At 37.9% G+C, this 22,012-nt stretch overlaps 1 protein-coding gene across 1 annotated transcript; it reads left to right on the forward strand.

The window, feature by feature from the left end:
- The first annotated feature begins 998 nt into the window (after window positions 1-998).
- pcolce2b (procollagen C-endopeptidase enhancer 2b) lies at window positions 999-18,887 on the forward strand. The gene is made up of 9 exons (XM_083547513.1): window positions 999-1,395; window positions 2,941-3,049; window positions 8,087-8,342; window positions 9,761-9,885; window positions 13,463-13,599; window positions 13,842-14,005; window positions 15,358-15,441; window positions 17,923-18,090; window positions 18,623-18,887. Exons 1-9 carry the CDS (start codon window positions 1,277-1,279, stop codon window positions 18,751-18,753), a joined length of 1,293 nt encoding a protein of 430 aa, XP_083403639.1. The 5' UTR covers window positions 999-1,276; the 3' UTR covers window positions 18,754-18,887.
- Window positions 18,888-22,012: the final 3,125 nt, after the last annotated feature.

A 22,012-nucleotide genomic window follows, 5' to 3' on the forward strand; every position in this document is an offset into this window, starting at 1 on the left:
CCGAATGTCCATTCATTACTGTTCCATCATTGTTAAGGTGTGTGAACATCATCATGAGTTCTTGAGTAGCTTCATGGAGCTTTAGGCTGGTCATGTGGAGTGCGCTGGAGAGTGTCTCCAGTTATAGAGAACTTCATCCAGAGGCGGGGAATCAGCAACATGGATTATAAGAAATCCTTAATGTTCTTAACGGACCGACAGACAGACAGACAGACAGACAGACAGACAGACAGACAGACAGACAGACAGATAGATAGATAGATAGATAGATAGATAGATAGATAGATAGATAGATAGATAGATAGATAGATAGATGGTGAGATTTAAGACACTCTGAATGACATGTCCATAAATATATGGACACTATTAAACCCACTCAGCACCCATGCTCATTGTTGCCATAGCAACAATAAATTTGAAGAACACTAGGGATAAAATAACAATATAGTATCGACAGTAAAATATATTTTATAGTACAGACAGAATAATATATTTATGTTAGTATTACAAGAACGATCATCCTCATCATTCTCCTCCTCCTCCTCATCATCATCATCAGCAGCAGCATTAATTATTAATATTTTCATTTATAAAAATAATACAGTACAGTATGTAGCATCTATATTGATGGGTTATTTTAAATATTAGTTAAACAAAAATCTGAAATAAAGAATTTCGGGGGGAAAAAAGAGTTTATCACCATAACTCCCTTTTTTGAAGGACAAAGATCTTGAAACAGTTTGAAATATCACATTGTCATCATCAGCATCTTCATTATCATCATCCTCATCCTCATCATCATCATCATCATCATCAGCATTATTATTATAATAATTATACTTTATAATAATTATACAAGCTACTGATAGATAAATATCAGTTCCAAAAATGATAAATTAAAGTTTTTATAAAAAAAATGATTAAGACTTTATTACATCACCAAACACAAACTTCTGACTGTCTGTCAAAACACACACTCCAGCACCTTCTGCCTTTTACTCCTTCACTGTGGGATGGCAGGGCTTCTTTTTCTTTTTTTGGAGAAAGCGGGGGCAGCTGCTCCCTCCTCCATCCAGCACCACACAGACCTGATATTCAACAGCTCAGATCTTCCCCCCTCTGCTCTTCTCTATACCTCCTTCTCCTCTATTCCTCCTTCTCCTCTGCTCTCCTCTATTCCTCCTTCTCCTCTGCTCTCCTCTATTCCTCTTTCTCTTCTGTCCACACTCACACACTCCAGGACACTTTCTCCAGCACACACACATACACCTCTCACATGGCATTGGACATACACACACGAGGTGGACCACACCGGATCATGTCCAGGATCTGCAGCTTTCTGTGTGTCTGCGTTCTTCTGCTCGCATCCAGCGCGTGCGCTCAGACACACCGGCGGTGAGTTGCTGCGGTTTCTATACACGCGCCCGCACACACACACACACACACACGCGCACGCACGCACACACACGCACGCACACATACACTGCCTTTTTCTTTTCTTTTTTTTCTTTCCTTTTCTTCTTATTTAATGGGCGTGTCCCATGTCCATGCATTGCAGGTGAACTTTATTCTCAATTCTGTATTTATTTAGAGAGCAGGTCATTACACAATCAACTCAGAGCATCTGGGTTTCTTTCCACGTCCCAGACCGATAGTGTGTGTGTGTGTGTGTGTGTGTGTGGATGAAAACGAGCATGCGCAGATGAGTAAAAAAAGGGGGCGGGGGGGGGGGGTATTGATTATGATGTCACCTACATTTATACACACACACACACACACACACATATCTAATTAGTGCTACTACAACTACTGTGCAAAGAAACAAGAAACAGTCAGTGAAGAAAGACAGTAAGACAAAAAAAAAATCGCAAGAAATCTCACTGTATCTTCAAGTGCAGACTCAAAACCATCAAATGCTATGATGATACAAACTCTCATAAAAACCGTCCCAGGAGGGGAAGACCAAGAGCTACCTCTGCTGCAGAAGATATGTTAATTGTAATGACCAGACTCAGAAACTACCATCAGGCCTTCATATTTTAATTGTGGCAAGATTACTTTAGAAGAACGCAGCTCTTATCATATCTAATTTGGCCATACAGAAAAGCTCATCTCTCCTTGACGACTAGATCAAGTAATACTTTTTCTAATTGATAGTCTGCCACAACCAATCAGGGCAAACATACAAAGACTCCTGACAGACGATTGGCTTATCATTATAGCCATTATTAACCTTCATTTGTGTGAAGGTTGAGTTTTGAAGGTTTTGAAGGTTGAAGGTTTTGTAGGTGTCCATCAGAGATTTCTCCCAGTTCTCCATCACAGAAATTCAAATAGTTTTCACTTCAAATACCATTACAAACCATCAGCTGTCAATCATTAAAAACTTATTGAAATGTGTATGCTATATTTACTTCCTATTGATTCCTACTGGTGTGGAGTAGATACCAGCATGTGATCTACATGCTGCCCAAGGTGTTGTATTGGTCCTTAATGGTATCCACTAGACATAAGCAATGGAAGGTTTACCAATACAGATTACCAATAGAGACCCAGAGGAACCACTCAAGTTTCAGTTCTGTGATAGAGCTCGGACCTCACCCCTATTAAACACCTTTGGGATGAATGTGAATGCTGAGTGAACCCCAGGCCTCCTCACCTCACCTACATCACTACCTGACTTTACTAACACCCCCCTGTTCCTAAATGAGCACAAATCTCCACAAAATCTAGTGGAACATCTTCCCAGAAGAATAGACGGTTATTTCACCAGCAAATGGAGACCAAATGTGGAATAAGATGTTCAAAAAGCACATATCAAAACATATTTTGAGGTGTCCACAAACCTTTTTTCAATATAGTGTACATCCAAGCAAAATCTAACCTCAGCCTCTTACTTTGATCAGATTTTATTATACTTTTCGCTCTGTCAATCCACAGACAGATATTTCTATGTGGAGGAAACATCACGGGAGATTCAGGAGTTATCGGTAGCCAGGGCTATCCGGGAGTCTATCCTCCAAACACCAAGTGTGTGTGGAGAATCACGGTAGGTACACACTCTCTATTTCATATTTTGCACTCTGGCTGCATCATACTGCTTTTTTGCATTTTTTTTTTTTTTCTCCACAAGGCTTATTTTCATTATTCATGAGCCGGGACAATGTATTCAATGATGCAATGGGAGTGCAGTGCGTCCCTGCAAGACCTCAAATTGTTAGTGTGTGTGTGTGTGTGTGTGTGTGTGCGTGTGTGTGTGTGTTTTCTGGCCTGGAATTGGCGTGTTGTATCTGGCTCTCGGCCAGCATGAAAGCCCTGGAGGACTACTTTGTGCATTTTTGAGCATGTTGGCACCTTTACTGCATTCAGGAGTGTGAAGGAAGCTTCAGTTTTACAGACAAATGTATCACAGTTTATGTTTGAATATGTCAATCATTCATGTTTCTGTAATTAAGCTTTAGATGAACTGCTGGTAATACAGTATAATTTCTTTTGAGAAAAAAAAGGCTATATACAGTAAACAACGTAAAGGTCTACACTTACATGCTGCACAGTCAGTGAAAGGCCAGATTTACTAAATATAATAAGAATTATAATACTATAAAAGAATACTATAAATTACAGATGATAAGATTTAGTGATCGGTGCATCGGCATAAAAATGAACGAAGAGATGCATCGATTTAAAAAAGTGTGCATCAGATACCAGTTGGCGTTTGTATCGAGGTGCATCGATTTTTTTTATCATATTTGCATTGTTAAAACACGATTTATTTGTATATTAATACTAGTAGATGCGCTCTACTTTTAATATTTAGAAAGTGAACAATAATTTGTGAGTGATATTTGATATGAAGATCGATTTCTCCTCGATAAATCACAACACTACGGAGAACGAGGCGTGTCCTGAGAGTCACATAGAATACAGATCAACATGGCAGAGGCAGAGCTGTAACTTCCTGCACACACAACAAGTTTTATTTAATCTATTTTTTCTTTTTTTTTGTACTACAAAGGCGTGTGTGAAAGTCAGAACGCTCTTAAAGTAAATCGATAATTTGCTGTCTGTCTGAACCATAGAAATAAAAGAGAACAATCTGCGCTATAATACATTTCATACAGTAGCATCATATTTTTTCTACTGAATAGCATTTTGTCGAATTGAATTGAGGAAATATCGCACTGCATCGTAATAGGGGTGAATCGTATCCCATTGCATCGGTAGACACTTCATATGTATCTTTAATGTATCGTATCGTTGGTTATGCAATGAGATGGGAATCACATCAGCCTCAGATGCACATCCATAATATAAAGTGTAAAAAAAAACATTTCTTTTTGAGGTATGAAGTGTTATTACTTTTAGTCACCCAGAAATTGTTACCACAAAGTTGGAGGTTTACAATCACCTTTGGATAGAGTCTTGGCTAATTGTCTTTAAACTAGGAAACCCAAACACGTTTCAACATGACAATGTCCCACTGCACAAAGCCAGCTCCATGAAGATCTGCTTTACATGAGCTGGAGTGGAAGATCTCCTGCTATAGAGCTCTAAACACTATTAAACACCTTTGGGATGAATGTGAACACTGACTGCACCCCAGACCTCCTCACCTTCTCACCTACATCACTACCTGACTTTACTAATACCTCTGCAGCTGAATGGGCACAAAACTCCACAACATCTAGTGGAACATCTTCCTAGAAAAGTGGAGGTTATTATAACAGGAAATGGGAACTGAATGTGGATTGGGATTTAGTTTTTTAAAAAGCACAATCTTCTGGTTAGGTGTCCACAAACTTTTGTTAATATAGCTTGTGTTATGAAACAAAACTTGCAGTAACACGGGTTCCCTCTCGATCACTCTTTTTTTTTTTCAGCTTGTCATGTTACTGAGTGAGTGACACTGGAGACGCCTTCCATGAATGTTAAATAAACATCTCCTTACAGAAACTTTATCCTATAATAGTACACTGATTCTGTGTATCTTGTTACCATAGAAACGATATAAAGAGCACGATGATACAAACCTGTGGTTTGTAGCTGCTCCACTTTGAGGTCAGAGCTTATTTGACCAATTAGATTCAAGAATTCAACACCACTGTGGTTATAATGAAATAAACATAAAAGAATATTTTAAATTCTGGTTCAATATACTTCAGCATTTTTGCGTTTAATACGGTATACAGTTAGGATCATAAGTATTTGGACAGCGGTGTAAGACGCAACAAAGAAACGGTATACGACCTAGGTCATAAGTATCCGGATAGTGGCGCATGATGCAATAGAGTCAAGTCAAGTCAAGTCAAGTTTATTTGTATAGCGCTTTTCACAACAGACATTGTCTCAAAGCAGATTTACAGAAATCAACAGTGAAGGTGAATGGTGTGTATTTATCCCTGATGAGCAGCCGTGGCGACTGTGGCAAGGAAAAACTCCCTAAGATGTTATGAGAAAGAAACCTTGAGAGGAACCAGACTCAAAAGGGGAACCCATCCTCATTTGGGTTCACAAGTATTTGGGCACCAACACATGACACCATCAAGATCTGATTAAAGTGTAGACTTACAACATTCATTTAAGGAGTTTATCCGAAATACTACATAGACTGATTAGAAACCATTTATTCCTCCATTTTCTAAAATGATTGGAGATCCTAACATAATTAAATATAAAAGGTCGGAAATCGTTTTTCTATTGTTCCTTAATTATGTAAGGATACATAATTTAATCATTGTAAATAAATCCATTGACATTTCTGCATATGATGCATACGTACATCATACTGCCAAACGTTTTCAGAACCTGGTCATAAATTTCGTTTGTGCTTTTTGACCATCACAGTCCACATTTAGTCTGAATCTTCGCTTCAGAATTCTCTCCACTCTTCTGGGTAGAAGTTCCACTAGATTTTGGAGTGTGCTTGTGGACATTTCTACTGATGTGGGCTGAGGAGCCCTGGGGTGCAGTCAGTGTTACAATTAATCCCAAAGGTGTTCAAGGGTTAAGGGTTGAGGTTAGAGCTCTACAGCAGGCCTCTCAACATCTTACACTCCAAACCATATTTTCATGGAGCTCACTTTGTGCACAGGGGCATTGCCATGCTGGAACAGGTTTGTGTCTCCAAGTTCAAATGAGTGCTGAAATTTATTATAGCGCATCCTATACAATTGTGTGCCTCCAGGTTTGTGGTAACAGTTTGAAAAAGAACCAGATATAGCAGGAAAGGTCAAGTGTCTCAATACTTTTGTCCATATATCTGTCCTATGCTCTATTATGTGTTTAGGTTTTGCTCTTATCTTAGCCCTAAGGATCATTTATAAGCACAAATACACACACCTGTATAAAACCTGACTGTGTCTAAAAACAGTATAAAACCGTGTCTAATGTTGAGACTATTGAGTGTTTAGGAGGTCTCTGTACACATAAGAAACTGCTCTGATTGCTCTCTGGCTCGCAGTCTCCTGATTGTTTAGTCATTTTAGCGAAACTGCCGCATTTTTACGATCATCCAGATAAAGATTTAAAACAGCAGCCAGTGACCGCCTGAAGTCTGGAAGCCATGGTCATCATCAGATGCTGAGATGTTTTGCCAGATTTTTTCATGCAGCCACCTCCAGTTGCTGCATATTTGTGGGGTTTTTTTTGCGTATTTTGTCCTCACTAAGTGAAAAGCAGTTTAACTGGTTGACTGACTCATGAGCCATTCAAGTACATTTCTTCATTTGTTACCCTTTTTAGCTTATGTTCTTTATGGCTTATTATACTCTGAAGTGCCATCCAATCAGTTGTACAGCATTTTACTGAATCTGGGCAGAATTTATAGCTCTATAGGCTTCATGATACATGATGCTACTTTTACTACCTATAAACACCAACAGACGAGTTTCACTGGCTTTTATACATGCCTATGCCATGACACCACCTCCATGTTTGATAGATCATGTGGTCTGCTTTGGATCATAAGCCTTTCCTTTCCTTTTTCTTGCTACAGTACAAGTAATCTTGGTTTTACCTGCTCAAAGAATCTTGTTTCTGAACTGGCTGGCTATTTTGTTAGATATTTTCTCAGCTAAAATGTAATTTGGCCTTTCCTTTCTCTTCTTAAGAATTGTCAGTGGTTTGTATCTTGAAATTAAAGCTCAGTGGTTAAGGTTTTGGGTTGCTGATTGGCAGGTCCATGGTTCAAGCCACAATACAACTGTTGGGCCCTTGAGCAAGGCCCTTAACCCTCTGTGCTCTGAGAGATGCTGTATCATGATTGACCCTGCACTCCAGCTTCCTAACATCACTGGGAAATGCGAAGAAAGAATTTCACTGTGTTGCAAAAGTACATGACAAGTAAAAAGTCCCTTTACCCTTTGAGCTAGGGGTCCCCAAAAATTTTTTCTGTGAGGACCTCATAATGTTTCCTTTCTTTAATGGGGGCCGAGTCACTCTGTAACGAAAAATGACATGGGCAGGAGTGACTACTAGTGTTATTGTGGAGATTATATGTGTTTATTTACATTTATTTATACAGGCAAATGAGGCATTTTTCAAGAGATATATCGCCTATTTCTTACTAGAGAATTTTTACTATCATATTAACATTTTTTCATAATTGAATTTCATTACTATTGAAATGAAAAAATTTACGTTTATGTGATGTTGAATGTACCATTCTGTTGGTTTGTGGGTGAACCTAACAAATGATTAGGCTATGTTAAGAACTAAGGGTTTTAAGTTTTAGTTTGAAAGCCAACCTTCATTGCCAAATACAGATATGATATGAGTAAAACATATTAAAAACAATTTTTAAAATATGTCTCTGGCATCATTCGTAGGGTAAAACGTGGGGGCGGGCAGTAGTTTGGGGACCCTGGTTTAAGCCCTCTGTATATACATTAAAGATGTTTCTTGATTGATGACATCGAGAATGATACTCCATCCAAAGTGTTCTTGACATGGCTAGATGTTTTTTTTTTTACTAAAAAAAATATTTCTGTGTTTCTTTTTAGATGTCTTACAGGCCTTTTTATTTGAAGAATCCCCCACACTGTTGATTATAGGCACTCAAAATTTTGACTTGATATGTCTATTGCAGGTCCCACAAGGCAAAGTGGTTGTTCTTAACTTCCGCTTCCTCGACCTGGAAAGTGACAACCTGTGCCGCTACGACCACGTAGACGTTTATAGCGGGCATGTGAACGGGCAGCGCCTGGGCCGCTTCTGCGGGACCTTTCGGCCCGGTGCCCTTGTCTCCACGGGAAACAAAATGCTCCTTCAAATGGTGTCAGATGCCAACACGGCCGGCAGTGGCTTCCTGGCAGTGTTCTCCGCTGCTAACCCTCATGAACGAGGTACGGTCACAGACAAGAGTCTGAATTTACACGACCGGTGTTACCTGCTGTCATTCCATAAATGTAAAAAATCTGTTTTCACTATGTAACTAAGTTCCCAGTGCATGAAATCTCTTAAAGGTCACTTTAGGGATTTTTTTGTTTTTAAAGGCTCGGTCAGTGAAAGCTTTATTTGACTGGATAAACAGGACAGGTTCTGATTCTTTGCAGTGGATTTCGCAGCATGATGTGGAATTTCTCACCAGTATTTTCCCCTCCTGGTATTCTGGGGAAAGTCAGACTCCTAGAGGTTTTCTCTGACTCATTTAAAGTGCTAACTTTGTGTACGACTGATGGAATTTTAATGACTAGGTTTTAACCCTGTGTTTGTTTTTCTAGCTGGCAGCTGTAGCTATTTTTGGTTCTCAATAACAGTTAATAAAAGAAAAAAACATACAATAAAATTTAAGAATTTGGTGTGTGAAAGCAACTACTGTCAAGTATATAAATAGAAGTATAGAAAATAGAATAAATACAATTCACATCTCTATGGAAAGCCAACAATACGATAGCTAACGATCTGATTTTGATTTGTTTCAACACATTGTTATTCAATGCAATACGATGCGTTGTAAAAAAAATCTGATGCTACTCAATTCAATATGGTACAGACAGTTCACTTTTATTTCTTTGGTTCAGACAGACAGCAAATCATCAATTTGTACTATAAAAAGAAAAAAAAAAAGAAAAAAGATTAAAGAAAATCACAGGTTCTTTCTCTGTTGTGTCTGCAGGAAGTTACAGCTCTACCTCTGCCATGTTAATCTGTATTTTCTGCGAGGACACACCTCGGTCTCAGTAGTGTTGTGGTACTTCATATTCACGTAGCAGCAGCGGTGCTACGTATATAAAAAAATAATTATTGTTTATTATTTGTATTCCTGAAATACAGGAAATATATATAACAAAATAATTGATTTTATGAAATAAAACTGCATTGTATGTACAGCTGAGAGAATTAAAGTAAAAGAATTCTGTTAGTCAGTGATGGTCAGGGATTTAGATTTTGCAGCTGATGTTAAAATAAAGCAGCAGACTTTTCTACTCTCTGGGTGCAGTTGTGGTTTTGTAAATCGACATCGTGGCCTATTTCTGGACAGACGGCGTTTTGTTAAATAAAGGCGATCTTGCATCGTATGGGATTGCAGGCTTAAAGTTTGTCTCATGTTTAATGACATCTCGTGCATGCGGTCGTCTTTTTAACAGCCTTTTAGCCTTTCCTACAGTCACTCATTACAGCGTTGGGTGCTTATTATAGCCTGCAAATCACAGGCTGAGAATTATAAACACCAGCCCTTTTAATTAGGAGTTCAGGATCTTAAGCTTTATTCTGCGATGCTGGGTATAGTTTCAGAATCTGATGTCATTCGATATTTCAGGAGACCAGTATTGCGGAGGACGATTGATGAAGCCATCAGGAACCTTCACAACCCCCAATTGGCCGGAGAAAGACTATCCGGCAGGAGTCACATGCTCATGGCACATAGTAGCACCCAAAAACCAGGTGATGTTTGTACATCTATGTTATATCCACTGTTTGAGCTGCTAAAAGTTGAACTTGTTAGGCATACTGTATAACTTGAGGCATTGGAGCATCAAACATTAATTGTATAATAATTGTGAAAATGGCATTTTCTGACTTTGTACAGATCCTGTCAAATGTTTGGAAGCACTTATTCTTTTATGGTCTTTGAGAGATACATGCATGTTCCTTTTGTTTATACAAGTACCAAGTTTAGTAATTTAACGATATGAAGGTTTACTTTGACCAAACAAATGTATATAACAGCTTTAGACAATCACTGTACTTTTCCCAAACATTTATCTGAAATATTGTGCTATGCATCTTGTAAAACTTGTCAAAGTTGTTCTTTACTAGTTGGAGATTTCTTTACGATCCAGTTCATCCCAGAGCAGTAAAATAAGATTTAGGTGAGGTGACTGGGCAGGTCATTCCATTAGAGATGAAACTCCAGACGACCGTTTCCGCTCTAAATATCCCTTACAGATGTACGCTTTATAGCGCATTCTCTTGCTGTATGATAAAGTCGGTTCCAATGAGCCGCAGTCAGGACAGAGTTGCATGGTGTATGATACAGTATTGAATGGTTGCCATGTTGGTTCCTTTCACCCGGTATACGTCTCCAACCTTCCCTGCTCCAAAACAACTCCAAACCATTAAGCTTCCACCTCCATGTTTGACTGTAGGGGTGAGGCAGCCTGCTTACATCTTCTTTCCTGTTCTCCATCTTACACAAGTTCTTCTGTTAGAGACATATTTGGACTCATCTGTTCACGGAATTTCCTTCCAGCCATTCAATGTACAATTATTGTGTGTTTTTGCCTTTTACCTTGCATATAAACAAAAGGAACATCCATGTTTTTTCAAAACATAAAAAGACCAGGCGTTTCCAGACGTTTGAGAGGCTCTGTACGTGCAAAATGTTTTTACTTTTATAAACGATAGATAATATTAATTCAATAATATACGTGGTTTAATTGTAAATACATTGAACATCTCACACACGCAAATGACCCAAGTACATTATATACATTCTGTTTTAAATAAAAGAGAATGAACACATCAATTTTTTTTGTTAAAAATTACAAATGCCAATGCACAGTATTTGATGAATTTATATTTGACAAAAAAAATTTAATTCGTCATTTTAAATTAAACAAAAGTTTGGACACTCTTACAGAATTAATTAACTCATTAGAACTTGTCACTCTGGTCATGAACTGTCGTTCGAAACAACAACTCCAGGATGGAACCAAATTCCTTGTGTGTGTCAACACCATTGGCCGAAAAAACTGATTCTGATTCTGATGTAATATGTAATACCCGACTCAAACTTTGTGCCAACACTATTAGATATTTTCCTCAAAATGTTACAAACAAAACCCCATAATGTCAATGTGAAAGAAGTGCGTTTGAAATCTTTGCAAATTTATTACAAAAAAAACAAAAAAACTCAGAAATAACATGTACATATGTATTCACTGCCTTTGCTCAATACTTTGTTGAAGCTCCTTTGGCACCAATTACAGACTCAAGTGTTTTTGAGTTTAATGCTACAAGCTTGACACCTATTTTTGGGCAGTTTCTCAAATTCATCTTTGCAGAACTTCTCAAGCTCCATCAGGGTGAATGTGAAGCGTCGGTGCACAGCCACTTTCAGATCTCTTCAGAGATGTTCAATCGGGTTCTAGTCTGGACTCTGGCTGGGCCACTCAAGGACATTCACAGAGTCATAGACACTCCTTTGTTATCTTGACTGTGTGCTTTGGGTTGTTGTCCTGTTGGAAGATGAACTATTGCCCCAGTCTGAGGTCCAGAGTGCTCTGGAGCAGGTTTTCATCAAGGACGTCTCTGTACATTGCTGCAATCATCTTTCCCTTAATCCTGACAAGTCTCCTGCCACTGAAAAACATCCCCACAGCATGATGCTGCCACCACCATGCTTCACTCTAGGGATGGAATTGGACAGGTGATGAGCCAAGGTTTTCTTTAGACATGACGTTTGGAATTCAAGCCAGATAGTTCAATCTTTGTTTCTCAAGGTCTTAGAATCCTTCAGGTGCCTTATGGTAACCTCCAGATGGGCTGTCATGTGCCTTTTACTGAGGAGTGGCTTTTGTCTGGCCACTTTACCATACAGGCCTGATTGGTCCAGTGCTACAGAGATCTGGAAGGATCTCCTCTCTTTACAGAAAAATGCTGGAGCTCTTTCTGAGTAACGACTAGGTTCTTGTTTTTCCAAATCATTTCCAATCAACTGAATGTACCACAGGTGGACTCCAATCAAATTGAAGAAACATCTCAAGGATGATCAGTGGCAACAGGATGCACCTGAGCTAAATTTTGAGTGGCCTGGCAAAGACTGTGAATATTTATGCTCGTGTTTTTTCTTTTTTTTTTTTTTATACATTTGCAAAGATTTCAAACAGACTTCTTTCACGTTGTCATTATGAGGTTTTGTTAATAGAATTTTAATGTAAATAATGAATTTATGTAAAAACTTTCCGGATGCACTGTAAAGCAGCTGCTTGGGGGGGCTGAAAAAACCCCCCAAAACTAATTGATGTTTACAAAGCAGAGGAAGGATAAAAAATGCTATAAACACTTCCAGCACACAATTTACACACTGTCTGACTTGTTATTAAGAATCAGCAGTTAAGTCGAATCATAGAAGTCAAAGTTTGTTCTGGAAAAATAATGACCAAAGAACCTGCTGAAAGTTTATGCTACAACAGTAGTGTTAGTAAAGGCCCTGGGTTACTGATTGGAAGGTTGGAAGATCATGCTCATGTATTGCCAAGCTGCCACTCTTGGGGTGCTTGAACAAGGCCCTTAACTGTCTGTGCTGCAGGGGTGCTTTACCATGGCTGACCCTGTGGTCTGACCCCAGCTTCCTAACATTGTCATGATTTGCAAAAATAAAAATTCACTCTGCTGTAACGTACATGTGACAAGTAAAAAAGCACTTTTACCTTCACTGCAACAGCAACAGTTAGATGTTTGAGATTAATGATCTACATATGCACACAATCTTTTTGGAAAGTCCTGTGGATCGATGAACTGAAAGATTCACATGATACATAAAACATCCAAGACAAGGATATGCAAGGACACCTCAGAAGTTTGGAGTGGAAGGGTGGGTGTAAATTGCCTTCTGTAATATCTGCCAAAGGCTTGTTATTCGAAACTCTAGGTTTAGGGCCTCCAAACTTTTGTACATGGCACAACAATTATTATGATTATTATTATTTTTATTATTGTTTATTTAATAAAATAATGTAATTGTGTAGTAATATTTGCAGAATATTAGCAGGGTTTGCTAAACAATTCTTAAGATTCTTGTACTTTGTACAAAAATTCCAAATCGGAAAGATTGAATTTCTAAATAGGAATCGAATTTAAAAGTTGTTAACATGCCCATTCCCACATCATTACCTTTCCTCAAGCGTTATTTTCACCTGATGAGATCTCATTGGATGTCGTTGTTCTGCCAAAACTAAAACATTCACATAAAACAAGATTTTCTAGCCCTGTTTGTTTGTTTGTTCCATTTTTTTAGATTATAGAGGTGAAATTTGAAAAGTTTGACGTGGAAAGAGACAACTACTGCCGCTATGACTACGTCGCCATCTTTAACGGAGGGGAAATCAACGATGCTAAGAGGATTGGGAAATACTGCGGAGACAGTCCACCAGCGTAAGAGACGCTCACAAATCTCTTATACAACTAATACTGAATACTAAAACAAATTAGGACCTTAATAATGTTTTTTTTTTGTTTGTTTTTTTTGTAATGATTTAAAGCATGTGACTGGTCATGATTGTGGTGTTGATTGCTTTCTGATTGGTTGTTTACCCGAATGTTTTTTCCAATGTCCAATAGGTCATTTCTATTAGGGAATCCTTTTGTGAATGTATTTATGTGTGTGTTTGTTCCAGCCCAGTGTTCTCTGAGGGTAATCAGCTTCTCATCCAGTTCCTCTCAGACCTCAGCTTAACAGCAGACGGCTTTATCGGCCACTACAAATTCAGGAACAAGAAGATACAGACAACGACCATCGCCCCAACCACAACCACTCAGCCCATCACCACCAGACTCATACGTAGGTGTCTTCAGACACATATGTGTCTATTCATTCTGCATTCACTTATGTACTATTGTTTGTGTGTAAAAGGGTAAAGGTGCAGTGAAATTCTCTTCATATCTCCCAGCGATGTTATTGTCAAGGTCAGCCAGGATACAGGGCTCCACGGGCATGACACAATTTGGCCCTTGCCAAACTCACTTAAATCCTTATGTTTCCCCATTTTTCCTGCTTTTAACACGTCAACTTTGAGGACAAAATGTTTACTTGCCGCCTAATATATCACACCCACTAACAGGTGCCATGATGAAGAGATAATCAGTGTTATTCAGTCAAGTTTCATATTCTTATAATGTCAGTGTTATGCCTGATTAGTGTATATAAAATATGTACAGTGGAACCTCGAAACTCGTGATCTTGACACTCGTGACCTCGATAGTTCACGAGAAGCCACGAGAGGCTCGAAGGTTCAGAGTAACATTTCTAACATTTGGTTCAGAGTTTGTATTAATAAATTACATAAAAATATTTGAAAAACTATTTTATTATTGTATTATTCATTTAATGTAGAAAACAAAACATTTAAGACAAGTAAATCACAATTCTTGTTGAGTTTACACTACAGTACATGTACAATTCCCCCTGAAAAAGGAACCATCAAAAGGAGACAGTAAAAACCTCACAATTTTTTGTATTCGTGAGGGGTCAAAGAACGTAACCCCCGCGAGTATAGAGGCTGCACTGTATATATATATTTCTCAATCAATTTATTTTTAAAACATGCTGAAAAAATTTAAACTTCTACACAAACATTAATGGAGTGAAACAGTTTAAAAACTGAAGAATAAACAGAAGTACCAGTGAACATGTATATTAATGCTATATTAATAATATTCAAGTTCAGCTCTTGTTAAATGAACTAACAGACATTCTCAGTGCATTAGCTGTTAGATATGTATCTTGATTATCTGTTGTAAAGGTTAATGCATTTTAGTGTTGGGGTGAGAGCACAACTTGGTGTGATATATTGCAGAAGTAGACAAAGGCTGAATTTCGGTTTGTTTCAGTGAGACAATTAATTTTGCTTAGTTTAGTAATATGACTCTTTCAGCTCTTAAATTAGTATTTTTTTTTCCTTTGAAGAAACAAATCTTATTATAATCTAAATCTGTGCAGTGATTTTTGACTACTGCTGATAATGTTGCTCTAAAATCTTCCCCTAGATGAGATTTTTTTTAACAGTTTGGACAGAACTTAAAGAATTTGTCTTAGGTGTTCCTCAAGGCTCAGTACTTGGTCTGCTGCTTATTATTCTAAGCATTTGATATGATGTGGAAAAACTTGATATTTTCTCTACTCTGAACTTCCAGCTTTGAAGTATTCAGCAGCGCTGTGTCAACAGAAGTGCAAGCGAAAAGGAAGTCCTGAGAGCCATTACTGCTCCAGCAACTTCGGTAAGAGAGCAGATTTCATACACACAAACACACACACACACACACACACACACACACACACACACACACACACACACACACACACACACTCACTCACTCACGTGTGTATACACTGAGGTTTTAAGTGTAACCTGAAAAAAATTTAAATAATGTTTCTCAGAATCCCTGAGACTGAAATAGTGTGTTTTTAGGCAAATACACTATCTTGGGCTTGGTGGTTTGTTTCTTGAGCCTGAACAGTTTCGTTCAGAGTTTTTTTTTCCCTTCTGAACAGTAAAGTGTGTGTGAAAACACAGTTCTCTCAGTGCCAGTTGCTTGCAGTGGACCAAAAGCAAACTGGGTGTAAATAGAGGTGTTGATTCAGCGTGGCCTCCCTCTAAAACGTTTCTATCCCGGAGATGTTTGCGAAGCCGGGCCGATAAGTTCATTATGATTTCCTGCCGAGTTTGCTCGGATTTGCATATGGAGAAGTGGCCCAGTTGCCTGGAAGCCTGGACTAATGTGGCGGAAAATTTTACTTGAATCACGCCAAGTTTGTTACATCACCCTGTTTCACAAATGTTACACAAAGACAAAAAGTTCAGCTTCCTCACTAAACACTTAATAATTTACAGAAACCTTCTGTTCTCATTTTTAGTTGAAATCATGGCACTCATAAATAACTTAGAGTACAATCATACTGATATATGCTTCTGCAAAAAGAATGAAAGATGTACTTTTACAACACAGTGAAATTCTTTCTTCACATACTGTATCCCAGTGATGTTAGGATCTGGGGTCAGAGCACAGGGCCAGCTATGATACTGCATCCCTGGAGTACTGAGAGTTAAGAGTCTGGATCAGGGGCCCCAGGATTGGCAGGTTGACGATAAAGGGTTCCCGACCTTCCGGGGGGTTCAAGTAATCCAGAGACTTAACCACTGAGCTACAACATCTCATTTAAAACTTGATAGTATTACTATATCTTTGTTATTGTACAGAATAAAATGTGTTATTTCCCAACATCTTGGCCATGAAACAAATTTTATCTTACTGTGTTTTTTTCTGGTTACAAAATAACTAAATAACTAACTAACAGTGGTGGATGAGGTACACAAACCATGTAGTTGAGTAGAGATAAACTAGGTAAAACATTACTCCATCAAAAGTAAATGCAAAAGTAAAAAAAAATACAAAAGTATTTACCTTTAAATGTACCTTAATATCCAAAGTACTATGACCGAGGCAGGCAGAAGGCACTGGAAATTGAAGGACTCGTTCTTCTTTCCAAGTACTTACAAAAATAAATGGCCACAGGTGTTGTGGCGAGTTCAAGTCAGGAGGTTTTTCCCTCATTTATTCCTCTCTAAATGTTCTGCTTGCTGTTGAACTGATGCTGAACTGTATGTTGGTGAAAGTAGATACCACAAAGTGGCAATCAAATCAAGTTTAAAACAGAGTGTGCGCTCGACCCTGATTGGTGGTTTGTTGCATGTTTGACCAGTGAAGTTTTTATCCTCATAAATAAAAAAGAACGACTGATTTCACAAAATACACAAAAGTAAAAAGTAAAATATTTGACTTTGAAATGCATTAAATTTTTACAAATCAAGGCAATAAAAATGATCTGGTCTATAGAAAATCTCACAATTAGATAAATAGATGAACAAAAAGACTACATATTACAATGTATATTACAATTATTATTTTTTATTATTATTATAAAAATAAAGCCGAAACAGTGAATCCTGCAGTGAAAAACTAAGTACACCCTTAATTGCTTCCATAGATTTTAAAAGACTTCGTAGCAGCTAAGTGCTACAAATCACTGAGTCTTTATTAATTGATCATTAGCAAGTGTGACCACCTCGATAAAAGCCCAAGGTTTAGCAGTTTTGGAGCTATGGAGCATTGCCAAGGAGAATAGTCGATTGTTATCTTAGAGAAGCAACTGTTGCTGTCCATCCATCTGGGAAGGGTTATAAGGACATTTTCAAACAATTCAAAGTCCATCATTATATAGTGAGGAACACTTTAAAGGTAGAAAAGTTTGAGGACTTCCCATGAGAGGACATCCCAGCCAATTCACATCAAAAATCTGACCATGCAATGTTTAGAGAAATAAAAAAAACCCCAAGGGTTCATGTACTATTTGAAAAAGACTGAACAAGATTGCTTTCTTTAGAAGTGTTTCCAGGAGAAAGCTTTTTATTTCTAAAAAGAACATGGCAGAACGGGCCTCATAGCAAATAGTGACAGGACCTGGGCTACTTGCAACAGGGTCATACAACAAAGCTCAGACTTCAAAAATTATTATTATAAAATTACAAACTACAAATTTTATTACAAACAAACTAATGAAAAAATGCTTTAAAGTAGCGGTAAACAAAAAAAAAAACCCTCCTCGATTACAGAAGCACAAGTAAATGTAATTTGTTAATTTGCACCTCTGTGTATAAGTGATCTAATGATCATGATGTCGTTTTTTTGTGACTATCTCAGCCATCACAGGGACGATTATCACGGCCGTGCCGCGTGGAGGAAGCATGCACACTACCATTTCGATTATAAACATCTATAAAGAAGGAAACCTCGCCATCCAGCAGGCTGGAAAAACCATGAGCACTAAAATCGTTATCCTGTGCAAGAAATGCCCTTCTGTCAAAAGAGGTGAGTCTCAGCAGTGCCAAATGCCTGTGGGTGCACAATTTCACCAATTACCCTCTATTCGCTCGGTAACACTCCGTCTCTCAGACAGCCACAATGGCACACTTATAAAACCATGGTGTTTAGACCGGCTTGTTATACTCCACATTTAGGGTTTTAGACTAAATTGATTATTTTTCACAGTCACTCTGCGTAATGCTGAACCACCAAACTGAACAAAATAAAATCTGTATGCTGATAAAGACAGATTGTGTGCTACAGCCAGCAGGTTCCATTAATGAGATATGATTTGGCTCTGAGTTTGCCTTCATACTACTGCAGCATCGAGCTGAATATGTAAAGCTTGATGTCGGCGTAAGGTAAGCGGCAAAACTCACTGTCAGAAAAAAAGGGTAAAAATGTGAACCCCATATGCTTATATAACAGTGTATAAGCGTATGGAGCGTCAGTAACGTGAGATACTGATGAACGCCCTTCCTGAATGTCTCTGCCGTAACGTCACTGCATTCAGGCTCTCTCTGTGTGCTGTCACTAGGCTTGAACTACATCCTCATGGGCCAGACGGACGAAGAGGGTCGTGGCCTGATCGCTCCAGACCACTTCGTCATGTCCTTCAAGGCCAAGAACCAGCGAGCGTTTAACGTTCTGAAGAACAAGAGATGCTGATCTTGCCCTTCCACCTACTACCATCTTAAATCGTGTGTTCAGAAAGACAGAAAATTATCCTTTATTAGGATTTTTTTTTGTCACGACCAATGGGGATGTGGAATGAGGTAATGGAGAAATTGAAAAAAACAGAACTGTATATTATAAGGAAGGAAATAAAAAATAATGCCTGAGGTCCTCCAGTGCTAGCGTTGAAAGTGGCGACTGAATCCCAGCTTCCTTCTGGTCAATGAGAATGTCCATCTAATAAAGTGTGATTATTAAAAGCTCCACCCACTGGAACTAGAAAAAAAAATCTGTAAAAAGTTGTAAAGTTAGAGTTGTAAAGAGTTTTTCTCTTACCGCCTTGAAATAACCTCTTTTTTTATGTACACTGTCTACAGTAGGTCAGTTTGTAGCAATTAAGTCATTTCTGGTATATACCTGTAGAGCTCTAAATAGAAGGTGTTAGGGATGGTGAAACTCTTACGGTTTTGTATAATATACACTAAATAGACAAAAGTGTGAACATCCCATTCCACATTTATTCCCTATCCCATGTTAGAATAACCTCCACTCTTCTGGAAAGATGTTCCACTAGATTCTGTGGAGATTTGTAAAGATTTATTCAATCACAAGGCTGGTCATAAAGTCAGGTAGTGATGTAGGTGAGAAGGTGTTGAGGTCTGGGGTGCAGTCAGCAATCACATTCATCCCAAAGGTGTTCAATAGGGTTTGGAGCTCTATGGCAGGAGAGCTTCTACATCTTCAAACACATTTAAAGCAAATCTTCATGGAGCTGACTTTGTGCCCAGGGGCATTGTCATGCTGGAATGTGTTTGGGTTTTCTAGTTCAAGTGAAGGGAAAATTTAATTATACCGCATAGGTCTATAATAAATAAGGAATACAACACTTGGTGCATATGCTTTTATCACATCACCCTGCTGTAGTAAGTGCTTTAAAGCAGGTCATACAATTATTAATTCCTCTTGTCACATAGCATTTTGCCAGCATGAGCATTTTTAGCATTTTTTGTCTTCCTCTTCTTCTTTTGGCTTTTCCCATTTGGGGTGTCTTCCTTAACTACATCCATAAACCTCTTCCTTGGTCTTCCTCTTTTCCTCCTTCCTGGTGACTCCATCCTCAGCATTCTCCTACTGATATACCCCATGTCCCTCCTCTGCACATGTCCAAACCATCTCAATCTCGCCTCCCTCACCTTGTCTCCAAAACGTTCTACATGCGCTGTCCATCTAATAAACTCATTTCTAATCCTGTCCATCGTCGTCACTCCCAACGAAAACCTCAACATCTTCAGCTCTGCTACCTCCAGCTCCACCTCCTGTCTTTTACTCAATGCCACTGTCTCTAATCCATACAACATCGCAGGTCTCACCACAGTCCTATAAACTTTCCCTTTCACTCTCGCACATACTCTTCTATCACAAATCACTCCTGCTATCACTCTTCTCCACCCACTCCACCCTGCCTGCACTCTTTTCTTCACTCCACTAACACACTCTCCCAAAATATTTAAACTCATCCACCTTCACCACCTGGACCGTCAATCACACCGCCGACATCACAGCAGGTATAAATGCCAATTAGATAAAAAAAAAAAGTTTATTAAGTTTATCAAAATCCACAAAGTACAAAGTCCTCTGTCCTGAAGACTAGTGAATTGGGGACTATAAAGTTAAAGGTGTACAATTCTCTGACACTGGAGACTCCTTTCTTTAAATAGTAAATAATGGCATGCTTTCTAGTGTAAGTAGAAACTGATAGCACATTAGAATGAGCACAAATAAACTCTGTTGTTAAAAGATGTGTAGAAAAACTCAACAATGATGCAGATGGAAAAGAGCAGAAATACTAAGGAAGTTAAACAATAGGTGCTCTCTGTACTATTATATAAAGTGCTATGACTGGAGTTTTGTTCTGGAATGTTCTGGAAAAATGGCAAAAATGACTGGAGTGTTGAAACGTGAATCCCGGTCAGAGTCGAAGCTAAAATATCCACATCTGCTATCCAAGCCAAGATTCTTTCACTCTGGTTTCTACAGATTCATCTTCTTCACCATAACGTGCACTATTGTGAGTTTAGTAAAACTTATTTATATACAGTTTAGATTGTTAGACAGGAAAAAACTTTTTTTTTTCTTTTTTTTTTTTTTAATAGATATCAGAAATGTGGAAAAAGTCCAAGGTGTTAATGTTGCATTCTTCAACCGCACAAGTGTTTACTTTTGATTTCTTCTTGTTCAGTAAAGGATGAATGTACATAATCTGAGGTGCAAATTATTACCTGAGATAATAATATAATAGCGACATTCTCAAAACTGTTCTGGACTTTTCCGTAGATTTTCATTCCGAACGCAAAGGAAAAAAAACATCCTGTAGCACGTGAAGGAGTCAGGACGACACGTTTTGTCGTTACATGCTCGATGAAATTGTCGCTATGAAATATTTTCGTATGAATCTGATTCTTGAAAGCGAATGTTAATTTATAAATGTTATTAAAAGTAAAAAATCATGGTGTTTTTTTTTTGTCTGATCTGTTTGAACTTCATACCATTGTAAAATTTTTAAACATGGGTTTAAAATAAAACTTTACAAAAGGTTCTAAAAGCAGCCTTGTTTATATATATATATATATATATATATATATATATATATATATATATATATATATATATATATATATATATATATATATATATAAATATTTTGATTGTCTGTTATGTTATGGATTTAGTAATATAGGACCATTCCAAAGCATAAAACTTTAATATTGATCTTAATAAATAATTCGTTAATCATTTCCATTCAACCGTTTAAAACAACAAAAAAGCCTCGGAATTTGGTACAAGTTTTATCACACACTTTAAACCTAATGAAGATGCAGTTTTTTGCTGATTGTTGCAGTTTTTAGGTTTACAAATCTATTCATTTGGATTGTTATCTTCTTTAGTATAGAAAGAACATGAACTGGACTGATCTAATATTTAGATCAGTATTTATATTTAATATTTATTTCTAATATTTTATAAAAAAAACTTTAATATTAACAAAAAATCTATTAATTGGGTCGTGTGATGCAGCTCAATTTTTAATACAAGTTTGCAAATGGTTTAAGGGAACATGAGAAAGAGTTCAAGGTGCAGACTTGACATCCAAATTCCCCAGATCTCGATCCAACCAAGGATCTAGGTGACACGTTTGACAAACACATACTGCGTGACTTCATGGCTCTGCTGCTAACGTCTTGGTGCCAGATAC

The sequence above is a fragment of the Silurus aristotelis genome (assembly GCF_946808225.1).
Source record: "Silurus aristotelis genome assembly, chromosome: 1".
Taxonomy (NCBI): domain Eukaryota; kingdom Metazoa; phylum Chordata; class Actinopteri; order Siluriformes; family Siluridae; genus Silurus; species Silurus aristotelis.

What these genes read in the sequence shown, in the direction of transcription:
- pcolce2b (XM_083547513.1), top strand. Translation starts at nt 1,277, where the DNA reads ATGGCATTGGACATACACACACGAGGTGGACCACACCGGATCATGTCC. An exon ending in TGCTAACCCTCATGAACGAG is followed by an intron (nt 8,343 to 9,760) that starts GTACGGTCACAG and finishes TCGATATTTCAG; the next exon opens with GAGACCAGTATTGCGGAGGA. An exon ending in ATGCCCTTCTGTCAAAAGAG is followed by an intron (nt 18,091 to 18,622) that starts GTGAGTCTCAGC and finishes TGCTGTCACTAG; the next exon opens with GCTTGAACTACATCCTCATG.